Raw genomic sequence first — 18,328 nt, forward strand, 5'->3', positions numbered from 1 at the left:
TTTTATTAAGCACATATATTTAATTTTGCTATTTTACTGCATTTCCTTATTTTAATATTTGCACAAATTTGCAAATATTTTTAAGTTCAAGCTATTGATACGATTTTTTGGTTTTTGATCTTTTTTTTTTTTTTTTTTTTTTTTATAAGAGTACATATGCTTAATTTTTTTAATATACGTACTATATTCTATCCTTTAAATTTTTATTTATTTTTTTTAAACCATAATGTTATTACATTTTTTATTTTTACTATATTTTTATAAAGATACATATTTTTTTTTATAATTCTTTAAAATTATCATTTTATTAATATATTTGATAAAATTTTTTCATATTTTCACCTTCACAATTTAACTTTATATAAAAATAAAAGAAAAAGCAGCAATAGAAAAAATTAAAAAAGAAAAAGAAAGAAAAAAAAAGAAGTAAAAAAAGAAAGAAGTAGAAAGAAATAGAAAGAAATAGAAAGAAAAACATTCAGAGTATTTATAATAAAATTTTTTTTATTATATTTTATTATATATAATATTTTTACTATATATTAACATGTATATAATCTTGATTCACACATTAATATAATATTATTTACTTATTTAATTAATAACATACACATTTATTTAACTAAAATTATTTTTTTTTATTTCTACTTTTTTTTTAGTTCTTAATATCATTAAAAAAAAAAAAAAAATTTTTTTTTTTACATTTTTTCTTCATTTGTTTAATAAATTTAAACAAAATTAAGCCTTGGAAAAAAAAAAAAAAAAAAAAGAAGAATATTAATTAATTTAAAGATATTATAAAAAAAAATATAATAGAAAAAAAACTGAAATACATAAACTTTATTTTTTTGTAAACAATATAAAGTGATAATAATTTGAATTTTTTAATAAAAAAAAAATGATTACAATAAAATGAAAAGTAATTTGTATGAGAAAAATTATCATTATAAGCCTAATTTTAACTCTTTTTTATTAAAAGGAAAAAGAACAAATATTAAAAATATCTCTACAAATAGATATAGAAGTATATCAAAAAATGGATTTTTATATAAAAGCTCCGTAATTGAAAAGAAAAAAGGTTATTTGGATGTAGATAACAAATTTAAATCAAAAAAAAAGAATATTCCTTCTCACAGTTATGGCGAATATAATTATTATAATAAAGAAAATGCAAATAATTTAAATTATTTAAAGCCAAATTATTTTAATAAAGTATATGCAAAATATCAGAATACAAAAACAGCTACATCTAACGATAATTCTAATATTAATTATGACTATATATTTAAAAAAAAAAACATTCCTGAAAAGAATATGAAATATAACGACTTAATTGGTGATTTATACTACAAAACATCTTTCTATTTAAAAAAAAATAGAAAATACATGCAAAGAATACTGAAAAAAAATTACGTTATAAAAATTTATTTAGTTAGACATATAGAAGCACAGCATAATAGAGAAGTTCTTAAAAATCCTAATATAGCTAGAGATTTGATATATAAGGATATAAAATTTTTAGATTGTGGTCCAAGTGAAGAAGGGATGAAAATATGTTCTGATTTGAAATATGATGAAAATAAACTTTATAAAAAGGTTATACAATTATATAATGATTCAACTCAGAAAAGCAACATAAATTATAGTAAAAAAGATAAAGGTGCTTTTGAAAAAAATCAAAATTTTATCATTATTAGTTCACCACTTAGAAGGTGTTTAGAAACAATAAAGCATTTTCTTAATTTTAAAAGAAATATTATTATACATGAATCTGTTCGTGAAACTGCAGGAAATTATTTTAGCGATGAAAGATCTAAAACATCAGATATAAAAAAATATTGCGATAAAAATTTTGATGATTATGAATTATTATGTTATGGAGAGAATGATACTATACCTGGTAGTAAATTCAGAGAATCATCAGAACAAGTATATTGTAGGTGTTTACAGTTTTTAAAATTTATTCATTCATTATCTATTAACTATTTTTCTAGTATTGAAAAACAGTATGAAGAAAAGGATAGGAATGATAAAAACGGAAATAATAATACTAGTAATTCACATAATGAAAATTATATGAACGGAGTAAATGTAGATAACAAAATTAACAAAACGTCTGATTATCAAAATGAAAATGGACCAAACGACTATTTAGAAAAATATGGGAAATCAAAAAGTCCATCTATTGAAGAAAATACTTGTTTAAATAAAAAAGATGGTGATGGAGATGAATTAAAGGAAAATAAAAACAAACAACAGAATAAAAAAAAAGATAAAAAAAATGTATATAACATTGTTTTAGTTTCACATAGTTCTTTTATTCTTCATTTATTGGCTTTATTAGATTATTTAGATTTGGATGCAAGAGTATTAAAAAATTGTGAAATAAAAAAAATAGTAATACCATTAACAAATTCCTTTTTATTTTATAACAATGTTACTAATTTACAGTTATCTAAGCCAATACCTATGAATAATATACCCTTATGTTTTAAAAATAAAAATAAAATTTTGAAAAAAGCATATAAAGATAAACATATATACACTATAAATAATTACGTCGATCTTGATGAACTCATTTGTCTACAGAGTTGTACGGTTGTTATATATCATTATGATATAGTTGTAAAAAGTGAAAAAAACAAAAAATATTTAGAAAAAATACAAAATTTTATTGATTATAATAATGAATGTGAAAAAAATGTTACTTATTCTAATGGAATTTATAAAAATTTTATTTTAAAGAATAAAAAAATGGGAAGAAAAATTTTAATATCTGATGCTAGTAAATATCTTAAATATTCAGAAGAAAAGGGGGTATGGGAAATTAGCAAAAGAGGATATTTTTTGGGTCAGAATATAATTATAATTGTATTACCAGATGTTGAAACAAAAACAACAAAAAGTAACCAAAATAAAAATAGAGAAGAAATTAAAAATAAAAAAAATGATAAATCCTACTATTTAGAAAATGTAAAACAAGTTGTAGATAATTATGATAATGTAGGAGATTTAATTAAATCAAAAGACTTTTGGCAAACTATGAAAGATAATATTAAGAATTTAGACCTTTATTCCTTTCAAGAATATATAATAGAAAAATATAACAAAATTATAAAGAATGAAGTAGATGTCTGCTATATTGATTTGGTTGGATGTATCAAAAATAAAAACTTTATGGATAAATATGAAAATAAATGTGATGGATATTTAAAGGCATTGAAAGAAAAATATGATAAAAATTCTTACATTGATTTTGAACAAGAATGTAAATATATCAATGACAATTTAATTGATAAAATTTTCACAGAGTATGTAAATAATAGTGACAATAATAATAAAAATTCAAGTGAAAATGATATACAAAATTTTATTAAAAGGAAGTTTATATATATACCAAAAAAATCCCATACTAAAAAAAATCTGCAAGTTAATCAAAGTAATATTATTGACACACATAATAAAAATTTTCTTCAAGATAATATTAAATTTTTGAAATCTTTACCTCAATCAATTCAAAATCTGAATGTAGAAATGTTTTATCGTGATCATTATTTTTATTTTCACTGTTTAAATAAATTTATTAAAAGTAAAAATAAAATAGAAGGTCTTGTTATTTCAAAGCTATTGTCTTTTTTAGATATATTAAAAACTTACAATACTAATGTATCAAATAAAATTTTTCAAAAGTTAATTAAATTAGAAGAATTAATTGATAAAAATACAAAAGAAGAAGGAGAAAAAATTAATACATGCTTATGTGAAAAAAAATCAGTCACAGCTAATAATACTTCCTATTATGCAGAAGGAACAAAAAAATATAAAGTTATTCAATCTTTACCAGGTTATAAATTCAAAAAACAATTATATATATATTTATGTTTTATATATATAATTGTGTGTATGTAATTTTTTTTTTTTTTTTTTTTTTTTTTTATAGGTAAAAAAAAAAGCGTAGTTGATGACTTAAATTATTTAAGATATAATTTATTGACAGCCGCAGGAGGGGCAGAAAATGTGTACATATTGAATGTTCTTAAATAATTTTTTTTTTTTTTTTTTTTTTTTTTTAAAATTTTTATGGAATAAAAATAAAAAAAAAAAAAAAATAAAAAAAAAAAAAAAAAAAAAAAAAAAAGATAAACTTTTCCTTTGTTTTATTTATTTAAAAAGGTCTTTTTATTTCCCACGTATAAATGATAAAAAAATTTTTTTTTTTTTTTTTTTTTTATACATTTATATTTAAAATTATTTATATTTTATGCAGAAAATATAATATTTTTACAAGTTTATATAATACTTTTTGCATTCATATATATTTTAGAAACACTAAAAATTCAAAGGAATTGAAATTTTTTTTTATCAATTATACAGAAAGGACAAATAAAATTGTATAAATATTCAAATATCTTTATACTTTTCTTTAAATAAAACTTTATTTTCTACTTAGTGAAAAAAAAAAAAAAAAAAAATTTTTTCTCTATATTCTAATAAATTTATGTATTCACTAGATTCCGTTAACTAAATTTTTAAATACAAAACATTTTTTTCTAATATTTAAAATTACTACAAAAAATTTATATCATTTAAAAATATTTTTTATTTTATTTCCTTTTTTTTAATAAAAATTTTTAATTATCTTTTCTTTTTCTTCATATATTTTTTTTAAAAAGTATTCAGCATGTATGCAAATTTATGTAAAGAGAATAAATATATATATATATATATATATATATATATATATATATATATATTAGCTCATGCAAATAGACTAATTCTTTTCTTATATTTATAATATATATGTTACTTTATGTGACTAAAATCCAAATGGAATTTTATAGGATATTTTTTTTTTTTTTTTTTTGTATTTTATATTGACATTTTTATTTGTATTATTTTTTTTTTATGTTAGAATGAATTAGAATATGAATGCCAATTCAAAATACATGGATAATCAAAAGAAGTTAAATATACTATTTATTTAATAAATTTTGATTAAATATTTTAGAATAAAAATTTATATTTTTATTTATTATTAGTTCTTAATTTTATAAAATTAATTTTTAAAAGTTATTTAAAAACCGTATTTTAAACATTTTTTTTTTTTTTTTTTTTTTTTTTTTTTGGTAAAAACTTTTTAGTAGTTAATACAATGAATTGCCTTACTATTTTATTTTTAAATAATTCCGTTTATTGATAATTTTTCCTANNNNAAAAATTTATATTTTTATTTATTATTAGTTCTTAATTTTATAAAATTAATTTTTAAAAGTTATTTAAAAACCGTATTTTAAACATTTTTTTTTTTTTTTTTTTTTTTTTTTTTTTTTTTTTTTGGTAAAAACTTTTTAGTAGTTAATACAATGAATTGCCTTACTATTTTATTTTTAAATAATTCCGTTTATTGATAATTTTTCCTAAATACATTTTATAATATAAAATTTATAATTATAGAGAATTTAATTTTTTTGAAAATGAAAATGAGAATAATATTGATTTTATTTATTTTAAATGTGTTAGTAAAATGTTCGAATATAAAGGAAAGATTGTTTAATAATATAAAAAAGAGAACAAAGTTTTTATTATTAAATGAACCAATTGTTCATTTAAGTTTTAGTGAAAATTTAATTCATAGTTTAGTATTTGATTTAGAAAATGATAAAAATTTATATACATTAGATGAAACTCTATTAAATCTTGAAAACATAAACCACTCTTCTATTTTTCGTTTATTAGTGGACACCTATAAAAAAATAGAAGAAGATAAAGATGATAGAGAAAATATTCGTTATATATTTCTTTTAACGTCTTTTTCTAGAATACACCCACTTAACCTTGAGTACTTTTTAAGAAAATTAGATAAATATATATATAATGAATCCATATACAAAAAAGGGAATATTAATATAAAGGAAATATTAAATGAATACAATAATGAAATAAAAGAAAAAATGGAAGAAAAAGAAGAAATAAAGAAAAAAAACGGTGAACAAATTAATATAAATGATATAGAAAAAATAATCAGAAATGAAAAAATTTTTTTTTTAAATAATGATGATAAAGGTAGTGATAAATATGTTATAAAAGACAGCATTTATAATGGATTATTTATTGGTTATGGGTTAAATGATGAATCTCCTTCTATTATTCATCACTATAATTTAGATAATAATTTCTATTTTCCATATTTTAATAGCGGTGTTTTAATAGATATAACATTATTAAGAAATATTTATAAAAAATCACTTACATTAACAAATTTTGAAATTATCAATATAGATTACATTTATGAGGTATCACAATTTCTTAAAGAAAATTTGAATGTAAAATTAACAACTTTTCAAAATACATGCTTAAATGATGAAAAAAACATACACTTATTAGATAACGATTTAAATAACTTTGAATTATATAAATATTATCAAGTGTTATACTTATTCAAAGATCTCAAAGAAAAACCACAAAAAGATAATAATGAGAATAATCAAAATATCGAAATAAAAAATGATAAAGAAAATAATACAGAAAAAAATTATAATCAGAAGAATGAAGATAATGAACTAGCAGAATTAATTTTATCTTATTTTAATATTTTCTATCCAATATCTACTTGTATTAGTTATTCTATAAGATCAAGAAATGAATCATTACTTGGATATGATAAATTTCATCTTATGAACATTGAAAATGACACAAAGTTGGAAAATTATATTAAAGAAACAGAAGATATAACATTTAGTAATATAGATGAGTATAAAATGAAATTAAACAAAGTTAACAATAAATATGATTATTTATTAGACGAAAATGAAAACACATTGGGATATAAAAATATTTTAATTGGTGTAAAAACCAGTATAAACACAGAAGAAAGAATACCTTATATAAAAAATACTTATGATAATGAAGAAAATACAAAAAGAATTTTTAATAATTTTAATTATGAAAGTAAAATAAAAGAAAAACAACATGGAATTTTAAGTAATGAATTTTTAAATAATGTTTTTCATTCTGAACGTATTAATATAGATGTTATATATATGTCTGACAAAAAAAGCACTAAGTATGATAATTTATATATGGATACAAAAATTACTTCGAAAGATGGATTGTGTGAAAAATTAAAACATATGATTTTTTATTTTTATGAAGAATATGTAAAAAAAAATTCAGAAAAAAAATATTTTTTTATTGCTGATGATGACACTTATGTAAATGTTAAAAATTTAATTGATGTAATGAATTTAACTTTGAATGAGTGTGAGCATTCAAAAAAATATATGTATAACAAATACATAAAATCATACGAATTTTTAGAAGAAAATGAACCTTTTTTTCTTCAAAATTTTCAAAATAAATCTATAATTTTATATCAATACTTAAAAAATAACTTTTTAAAAACTATTAATTCACTGAAAAAATATGATTATGTACCAAAATATTGTATTAATAAGTCAGGTAGAAATAATAGTGCTATACCTATATATGTAGGACAGAGATATTCCTATAATTCTTTTTCTGAAAAAAATTATTATGACTACTTAACAGGTGGAGCAGGTATATTAATTAATGAAGAAACAGCAAAACGAATATATATGTGCGATAGTTGTATATGTCCTACAAAAAATTCCTTCATGGATGATATGATTTTAGGAAGTTGGGCAAAAGAATTAGAAATTTTAGCTATAAATTTTGAAGGATTTTTTCAAAACAATCCTAATGAATACAACAAAATATATTTAAATACTATTGTTCCTATTACTTATCATAAATTAAATAAAGACAAAAATGTAGAAGAAACAAAAAAAGTTTATTTTGATAAATTAGTAAATTATAATAAAAATTATACTAGTACTAAGAGTTTACAAGTTGATTATTTAGATAGAAATTATAAAAATATGATTGATAATATCTTTCATTATTTATATTATACTAATATATATACTATTGAATCGAATAAAAACATAATTAATATGAATAAGAAAATTTATAATAAAATGCATGAAAGCAAAAATTTCAATCATTTATTTGATTTGAACAAATTTTTTAAAAAACAAATAAATGATTATGAGCATTTGCAAACTAGTGGAACTTATAAAAGTAAAAAAAAGATAAAAAAGGGATATTCTAATAATTACATTGAGAAAAACAATAGTAATTTATCTGATTTAAAGTGGCAAAAGGATGAAAATGAAAGTAAGAGTAGTTATGATAGTGAAGAATATTTGAATGAATATGATGATGAAATAATAGGGGACTATAATGAAGATAATGATGAAAATGAAGAAGAAAATAAAAATGAGGATGAAAATGAAGATGAAAATGAAGATGAATATGAAGATTATGAAGATTACGATGATTATTATGAATATCTGGAAAAAATACACACTAAAAAAAATTTGAGTAATAATGAAAATAAAGTAGAAAAAAATGAGTATTTAATGAAAGAACACCAAACAAATAATGATAAGGAATTAATGAATAATCATCCTACAGAAGATAATAAAATTAAAAATGAAAAAAACTATGAAGTTAATCAGTATGAAGATTATTATGAAGAATTGTAAACAATAGTTGCTTTTATTTTTTTAAAATAAGAGAAAAAAAATGGAATATTATTTTGTAACAAAGTTAATTTTTTTTTTTTTTTTTTTTTTTGAATTCTTTCTTTATAAAAGTATAGATTTTGATAATTTTTAAAAAATATATTTTCTACCATAATTATATATTTGATTTCATATTTAAGCATAATTAGTTTTCTTCTTTTTTTTAAAAAACAATATTAAAAATTATATAAGTCGGATAAATTATTTTTTTCAATTTTTTTTTTTTATTTTTCTTTTCATAAAAGTCAAATAATCATAATAATAATAAAAATATATAATAGTTTTGGAATTTAAGGGATTCATAACTTCTTATAAAAAATTCTTAAATATAAAAAAAAATAAAAAAAAAACATTTTAAATTAAGAAACAATATGTAATTTTTTTTGAAACAATTATAAATATGTAAAATAATAATAATAAAAAATCAAGAATTTTATAAGCATTTTAATTATAATTTTAATAATAACGTATATATAAACATTTTTAAAAAATGAACAAATATTTTTACGGGTAAAAAATTTATTAACATTCTTAATATAAACAATAAAAAAAAAAAAAAAAAAAAAAATGAATAAATAAAAATAGACCAAATAAAGATATATATATATATATATATATTAAATAAAATAAACGAAAACTTGAGAACTATTTAATTAAAAATAAACAAAATTTTTTACTGTTTTTGTCTAAATATTGTGATGAATGTAAAAATAATTTTTTTTTAATATTTTCTTTATTTTTTATATACATTTTATTTTTTTTATTTTAAATATGAAAAACTTTAATCACTTCATAAGAATTGTATATCACAAATATACTTCATACTAATTAATGTATATATAATTATATATATATATATATATTGTTCTATATATATATTTTAACCTTCTTTTCAAAAATTTTCATTAGTTGAGTGCTCATTATAATAAATAGATCTTAATTGAAAATTAATTTTTTTGATTGATGAAAAATTAATTGGCTGAAAAAAGATAAATTCTTCTAAATCTGAATTAGTATAAGCATTAATAGAATTTAAAATTTGTACAGAAAAATTATTATTCAAATAACAACTTTTTACTAATGAGGTAGAATTTAATGTCTTTTCTTTAATATTTTTTGATGTATAAAAATTTTGCTCACTTTTTAAAAAATTACATAAATAATCATATTTATTAATTAGATGTTCACCCTTACAATTATTCCACTTTTCATTTAAATCTTCCAAATTTTCATCATTATATAAGTAACTTAAATTAAAGTGGTCATCTGAATTTTCAATTTTATAATTATTGTAATTTATTTTTTCAGTATTATTTTCATCTATCATATTTAAAATAATTTTTTTTAAATATAAATTTTCTTTTAATATGTTATTCTCCTCAATATCACTTAATTCATCATTTTCACTAAAATAATCCTCTTCTTCTATCTCTTCCGAGTCAGTATCCTTATTTTTAGTTTTCGTTTGATTTAAACAATGTTCTTTTAAATGATGAATTTCATTCTTTTCATTTTTTGAAGAATATGTTTTAAAATTATCATATAAATTATGAATTCTCTCATTTTTCATAGAAATATCATTACTGATATTTTTGATAATAAAATCATTATTTTCTTTATCTTCTAAATTATTATATGCTAATGTAAATGATAACAAAATTTTAGATAGCACATATCTGACATAATTTATTCTTATTAAATCATACTTGTTAATATTTGTATTATTTATGCTAGAATATGAATCATTTAATTTATTTTTATTTTTATTCTTTTTAACATTTTTAAAAAGTATCTCTTTTGAATCAAATATGTTTATAGATAAAATATCAGTATTTAATAAATTTGTCCTTGTTTGAAAAATAACATTGTCATGATAAGGTAAAGAGGATAAAAAAAAACTTAAAAAATATTTGTTTGGAATAACTGTAGCATAATTAACCCACGTATATGCATCATTAGTACAACTATAATCAATACTTGCACAAACAGCATATATATCAGAAGTTTGATTTTCATAAATATTTTTTTGTAAATCATAAACAAATGGACATAATGATAAAAATCCTAGAACTGATCTAAAATTTAAATTACATTTCATTTTTTTTTGTTTCATTTTTTTATTTTGTTCGCTACATACAGAACTTGAATCATAAATAATTTCATTTTTATTGTTCTCATAATTATACTCATTAGAGTTTTTTTCACTATCATTATCATCATCTTCTACCTCATCATAACTACTATATACTTCATTTTCTGTTGAGTTTTCCTTTTCTTTTTTTATTTGTTTTATTTTTTTATCCTCATTTTTATATTCATTAATATTATGTTCATTATCATTTGCTTGTTTATTTTTAAATTCAAGGTGGTTTTCATTATTACCATTTTCATTTTTCATATAATATCTTTGATCTGTATTTTTCATAGAACTTTTCTGATAATTTTTATTATTGTCATTTATTATATCATATTTTAAATAGTTTCTATTTTTTTCGGAATTTTCTTTATAAAATGATAAGTTATAATTTTCATTTATTTCACTATTTTCTTTACAGTTGTTATTTTCATCTTCTTTGTTATTATCATTATTACTATTTTTTTGTTTATTCTTTTTTATTTTATAATTATCTGTATTAAGTAGTATCCATTTAACTAAAAATAAATGTTTAGGTTTTTTTAGTTCATAATTATGATTAAAGTAATCACTAATATCATTTGAATTTTTATTATTGTTGTATAATGGAAGAGAAAAATTCCATTTTCCATTAGAAAACATATTAATAATATTTGTACTTAATGATATATTGTTAATTTCATCATTCTGATTTTTATAAACGGGAAATATTGCATCAACTGGAGAAATTAAATTAAGAATGTTGCTATAGAAATTAGTAAAAATATTTTTTTCTACATTATTATTATACATATAAATTAATTCACTTTTTATTTTTTCAATTATTTCATGATAATTTTTTGGATCAATTCTTTTTGAAAATGAGCCAGAAAAATGATTCATAAAAACATTGCTGTTTACAATTTTGTTAACTTGATTAAAATTATCTAAATTGTTATTGGTATTTAAATAATGATTTATTAATAAATTGTTATTACTATAATTGTAATTTCCATCATTGCTGTAGGTATCGCTGTTTTTAACTTCGTCATTATTATTATCTTTGTTTATATTATAAATAGAACTACTAATCATTTTATTTTGGCAACTATTCAAATAATTATTAATTCCTTTATTATTAAAATGAACAAAATAAGTATTTTTATTATAATAAACGTCAAATGATAAATATGGGCACATTATATACAAAGCTTTTTTTAAAATGTTGATATCATATATATAAACACCACTAAAATAAATACAATTTTTTATGTTTAATTTCTTTTCTGTTACAAAATTTAGCACATTTAACAATTTTTTGCTTTTTTTTTTACCATCATTCAAGTCTTTTAGTGGTAAATTTGGAGTTCCGTGTATAAATAATGGTGTAAATGATAAAGAAAGCAGAAATTTTAAATAAAGATTTTGATTAGAATAATCATAATAAGAATATTTGGTAACTATAAAAAAAACATTTTTCACATTTACATTTTCACAAATATTTCCTCTTAAAAGTTTTAATAAATAAATAGAAGACTTATAAGCATTACTATTTTTATTTAATATTTTTAACACTTTTCTACTTAAGTTCTCAACACTATTAATAACACACAACAACTTTTTTGCATTAATATAATTTTTTTTATTCATAATAGTACATGTGTTAATATAATAACTTTTTAAATCATTTTTATTAAATTTATTTTCATTTTTTAATGTTTGAATATATAATAAAAAAATACATAACCATTCTAAAAAAACGTTTCTCAACATAATGGGTTCTGAGTAAGTCTTTCCATCAAAATAGCTTTTTTGTTTTAATGACAATTGTAATGAAACACCATAAGAATAAATATTTTTAGATGAGTATAAATTAAAAGTAGGAAAAATATCATTAGTAATTAATATACTAATAATAATTATAGAATCAAAAGTTAAATCTAATATTATACCGTATAATAACAATCTACAAAAATTAATAGTTAAATTAAATCGAATCATAATTTGTCCAATTATAGATATCACTAATTTATTTTTTATTTTAATTATAGCTTTGACTTTTTCTAATTCGTATTTAGTACTTTTTATTTTTTTTTTTGATGGTTTTTCTATAATCATACTTAGTACATCATATATAGTTAATTTTTTTTGCTTGTATTTATTATTACTAGTATTATCACTACAGGAATTATTTCTATTTATTAATCTATTTAACACATACATACTTTTTAAAATATATAAATATAATAAGTGTAAGCTATGTGTATAAATTTCAGATATCTTATGATCTCTTAATAAATTTAGAAAATGCTTACTTATCATTCTTATACAAATACCATGACAAGTTCTTCCACATCTTCCTTTTCTTTGTTCCATTGATGATTTATTTATCCACTTTTTTACTAAAATATGAGCCTTTTTTTTTGCATTATATTCAATATTTTTCTGTATACAAAAATCAATTACTAGTCTTACATTAGGAATAGTAATTGAGCTTTCAGCTATGTTGGATGATAAGAAAATATTGATGTCTGTATCATTTCCTTTTAATTTATGAATTGTGTTGTCATATAAACAACTATGTAACATGTAAATATTAAACTTAATGTCATAATTATTAGAGGAATTATTTATTAAAATACTTAAATGATGATACATATCTGTTATATCTTGCATTCCTGATAAAAATATTAAGACACTATCTCCATTTAAACATAAATTATAAACTAATTCAAGACAGAGATTAGATATATTTGAAAAAACATTTGCTGGTATTATTTCATCCACGTCTAAATCTTTATTTTCTATATGTTCTGTACTTTTATTGTTAAACAGATATATATTTTTATCATATTCATTTTTTATTTTATGTAGTAACATTTCTGAGCTACTAGATAAATGTAACTTTTTACAATTTTTTTTTCTAAGTATAAATTCTATCACACTTTCATTAATATAATCTTCTTTATTATTACTATTCTCGTTTTTCTCATTTTTCAATGAACATACATTTGATGAATAATTTTCATATTTTGTATAATTTATTATATCTTCAATATAAAAGGTATCAATATTGTATATTTTTGTTCCTATGAATATAGAATCCATTTTTATATTGGGATGTTTAAAATATGAGTAAAATAAATTGCTCTGCATAGTTGCTGACATAATAATTAATTTAAACATTTGTTCTTCTTTTTTTTTGTTATGTAAATACAACTTTATGAATAGTAATACAATATCTAGTAGTATACTACGTTCATGTATTTCATCAATTATTACATGTGTAAATTTCTTATAAATGTTTTTATGATGTAAAAATAGCTTAAATAGATATCCAATTGTTATATATGTAATTACTGTCTTTTCATTATCATATAAAGATTCTCCAGAAATTCTATAACCAATTTTCTCTCCTAATTTTTCATTAGTTAACTCGGATAATATTTTTGATAAGGAGATGCATGCAATCCTTCTTGGTTCAGTTATAATAATATTTATATTTTTGTTTCTTTTTAAATTTTCTTCAAATAAAAATTTAGGAACACATGTTGATTTCCCTGAACCTGTTTCCCCATGTATAAAAGTGATATCATTTTTGTTTATCATTTCAATTATTTGATCCCTTGATTTATAAATAGATAATTTTTCTATATTACTTTGAGCATTATTTCTAATATCTTCCGTTAATAAGATTTTTTTTGTTTTTTCTCTGTGAATTTCTTTTGTATCTTTATATAATATTGGTTTTACCTTATTATTATTTTCATAATTCTTATAATCCTTCTTTTCATTTTTATATATATCAAATTCATTCCTATTATTATAATAATTATTATAATCATCAATATTATTATTATTATAGTTATTATAATTGTGCCTATAATTTTTATTATTACTACAATTCCCATAGCTGTTAATATTATTACTTTTATAATAATTATGATGTTTCATTATACTATTATCCTTTTTTGTTATCTTTTTTTCTTTTCCCTTTGCATAATTATCATCTATGCTAATTTCTTTGTTCTCTTTATAATTATTATAAATATTATCACTTTCATGTATTTTTTTGGAAAAATAATCATTTTCATGTTTTTTTTTTTCATTTTTGTTAAATATTTCAAAATTTTCTTTATCCTTTCTATTATAATTTACATTATTTTCTTTAATGTATAAACGTATATTTTCTTCATGTTTTGAAAAACAATAATCACTATCTCTATAAATGATTTTGCTATTAACCATCTTATTGTTTTCATCTATTTTTATATTTTGTTTATCTAACTCAAATGTTAAGGAAGAACTAATTTTACTTTCTTCATGTTTTCCTCTATTTTGTGTACAATTGTAAGAATAATTATCATTATTTCTATAATTTGTTTGAAACTTATAATTTTTATTATAATAATTATTATAACTATTTTTATACTTAACGTTTGAAGCATTATTATTATTATTATTATTCCTATTATCATTATTATTGATATGATCATTATTATTGATATTATTGTGATAAATATTATTGTAATTATTATTATTTTCACAGTTATAATAATTATAATTATCATTATTGTAATATTCATTATTATAAATATCATTATTATAATATTCATTTCTATAATTATTATTGTCATTATTGTAATTCATATTATCCATATTATAATTATAACTGTTAATATTATCTCTTGTTTTCGTATTTAATTTATCTGTACTTTTATACATTGTTTCATTAATGTTATTAAATGAATTATGTGAATCTTTCTCATAAGAATTCTGAATTATTATTCCTAATTCATTATTTCCATAATTTTCATTTAATTTATTAAAATTTTTTATATTATTTTTATATAAATATAAATTATCATTTCTATTATTCTTTAATAAATATTCCTCGTTTTGTATGTTACAATTTGATACATTAAAACTATTTTGATTTATAACATTTTGATTTCCTTTTATATGGGTACTTTTTGTTTTTTGAATTTGCCTTTGATTATTAATACTATTATAAGTATTAAAGTATGTTTCTTCATGTTCACTTTTTAAACTTTCAACTAAATTTTCCTCATCTTTTTTATTTTTATTACCTTTTTTAAAATTAGGAGAATCATTTTTTTCATTATCTGTATTATATATATTTTTCATATTATAATTATTATTAATATAATTTTTTTTTTCATCTTGATGATAATTATTTGATTTATAATAATATTTTTTGTATGAATTTTCACCATATTTGTTAAACATATTTTTTTCTTTATATTTTTTTTCTTGATGATTATCAGAACTTCCAATTCTTTTAATATTGTTTATGTTATTTTCAAAATACATTCTTTCTGTTTTTTCGTACTTTTCTTTATTAGCGAAATCATTTAACTTTTTTGATGAATAACTTTTATAAAATTTGTTTTCTTTTGATTTATTACTCATTTTTTTATCATTATCTGTATAATCATTTGATAAATATCTTTTTTTGTTTAATGAATTATAATTATTTGTATTAAAATTCCTTCTTTTTGTATCTATCTTAAAATTACATTTCATATTTTGTTAAAAATTAGCAATAATTTTTTTTTTTTTGAAGCATATTTAAAAAAAAAAAAAAAAAACCTTTTTTATTATTTATATTCACAAGTTAGATACAAATAATCACCCTTATTTCCTTAACATTTTCATTAAATTTTATAAAAACACAGAAAAAAAAAAAAAAAAAATAGAAATATAAGGAGAAAAAAAGTATGAAAAAAAGAGAAAAATAATTACTAGGTGCAAACCACTAAATTTATATATTTAATACTTTTTATTGATAAAATATAAACATAGAAATGAGTAAATATGAAAAAAAAAATAATCGTTTATGTATTTATAATTTTGTAAACTAAAATATTATAAAAAGTATATTAAAAAAAGAAATATTTGTGTTTATATATGTATGTTAAATAACGAAGGAAAATAAAAAAAAATATATTTATGCAAAAAAAAGGGAAATAAAAAGATATATAATTAAAAAAAAAATAGTCCAAAAATTTTATGTTTTTATTTTAACGAAAATTAAAAATTAAGTTTAAAAAAATATCATAAAATATATGAAAAAAAAAAAAAAAAATTTCCTTAAAAAAAAAAGATAAATTATAAAAAAAATACATAAAAATTTAATAAAATAAAAAAAAACGTTTAATAAAAGATGAAATTAAATTAAATATATATAAATCTTAATATTATATATATGAATTAAAGATAAAAAAGGGAATAATAGAAATAAAATACAATAAAGCAAAAGAGTAATGTGATAAAATATTTTGCATTATTTAAATTCAATGAAATTATGTAGAATTTAGGATCTTTATAATATATGAAAATAAAGATATATATTGCAACTAAAACAACTTACTGTTTTAAAAGTAATAATGCAAATATTTTATTAAAATATATATTTTTACTTTTAAATATAGGCACATACAAATATATTTATTTATATAGTTAAACATACAAAGAATAGATATTTTTATTATACATTTTATAATAAAAAAAAAGTAAAACCTTTGAAATTATATAGAAAAATAAAAAATTTGTTTTTAAAAGGTTAAATCATAATATTGAAAAATAAATATATAGTAAAATAAATTTAGATGAAATTAGTTTTGTATGTATTAAATTATTATTTTATTCTTTTGTAACTTCAAATACATACTTAAAGTTTGTTAGTAACTATACCTATACTATTCATTTTAGTTTAAAAATAAACTCATAAACAGAAAAATGAAATCATTTAAATAAGAACACTTTTTTAAATGTTATAAAAAAAAAAAAAAATTAAAGGGAAATTAATTTATTATATATATATATATTATTTTTTTTTTTTTATAATTTAAATAGTAATATTAGCTTAAATTATCATCACATTTTTATATATTAAAAACAAAGATCTATATTAGTGTGATAATTTTTCTTTTCTAATTATTAAGAAAAAATTTTTAAAATATGAAAAAGAAGTTATATATATATATGTATTGAATTAAGATAATAATGAAATATAACTATTCTATAATGTTGTCAATAAATTTTTTTGTATTCAATCTACAAGATTTTTTTAAATTATGCTTAAAATTTTTTTAATAAAAAAAAGAATGAATCTTTTATGATTTCTTAATTTCTAACATAAAAACATACGAAATTGTTTCTTTTCATTGAATAATTTAATAAAATAATGAAGTTGAAAAATTTAAATTTTAAATAAGTGAATTTTTCCAAATTCGTATTTCATTTTATTTTTAGTAGAAACAAATGATACTTTTTCCTTTCAATTCTTTTTTGTCAATATAATTTTTAAAATAAAATTAAAATATATCTTATAAAGTGCTTCATATAGATATATAAAATAGTAAAAATTATTAGAAGAAAAAAAAATTTATTACTTTAATATTTTGTTCTTTTTTTTTTTTTTAATTTATATATATATTTAACTATTTTTATTTCCTTATTATTATAATTTCATAAGTGTACTAATTATAATTTCGATTTAAAATATAAAACATATTACAACAATATTTCCTGTTTTTTTTTTTTTTTTTTTTTTTTTTTTTTTTTTTTTTTTTTTTTTTTTTTT

General features: G+C 17.7%; 3 protein-coding genes across 3 annotated transcripts; 2 read left to right on the plus strand and 1 right to left on the minus strand.

Moving 5' to 3' along the window:
* Nucleotides 1-912: 912 nt before the first annotated feature.
* On the plus strand, nucleotides 913-4,044 carry PGAL8A_00009600 (phosphoglycerate mutase, putative; the record flags this gene model as incomplete). The annotated part of the gene is made up of 2 exons (XM_028671493.1): nucleotides 913-3,844; nucleotides 3,941-4,044. 2 exons carry the CDS (start codon nucleotides 913-915, stop codon nucleotides 4,042-4,044), a joined length of 3,036 nt encoding a protein of 1,011 aa, XP_028528140.1.
* A 1,430-nt stretch (nucleotides 4,045-5,474) lies between these two features.
* PGAL8A_00009700 (parasite-infected erythrocyte surface protein, putative) lies at nucleotides 5,475-8,567 on the plus strand (the record flags this gene model as incomplete). The annotated part of the gene is made up of 1 exon (XM_028671494.1): nucleotides 5,475-8,567. The coding sequence occupies one exon, from the start codon at nucleotides 5,475-5,477 to the stop codon at nucleotides 8,565-8,567; it is 3,093 nt and encodes a 1,030-aa protein (XP_028528141.1).
* Nucleotides 8,568-9,498: 931 nt separating this feature from the next.
* PGAL8A_00009800 (DEAD box helicase, putative) lies at nucleotides 9,499-16,266 on the minus strand (the record flags this gene model as incomplete). Its single annotated transcript, XM_028671495.1, has 1 exon — nucleotides 9,499-16,266. One exon carries the CDS (start codon nucleotides 16,264-16,266, stop codon nucleotides 9,499-9,501), a length of 6,768 nt encoding a protein of 2,255 aa, XP_028528142.1.
* Nucleotides 16,267-18,328: the final 2,062 nt, after the last annotated feature.

Source organism: Plasmodium gallinaceum, assembly GCF_900005855.1.
Source record: "Plasmodium gallinaceum strain 8A genome assembly, contig: PGAL8A_v1_10, whole genome shotgun sequence".
Classification (NCBI taxonomy): domain Eukaryota; phylum Apicomplexa; class Aconoidasida; order Haemosporida; family Plasmodiidae; genus Plasmodium; species Plasmodium gallinaceum.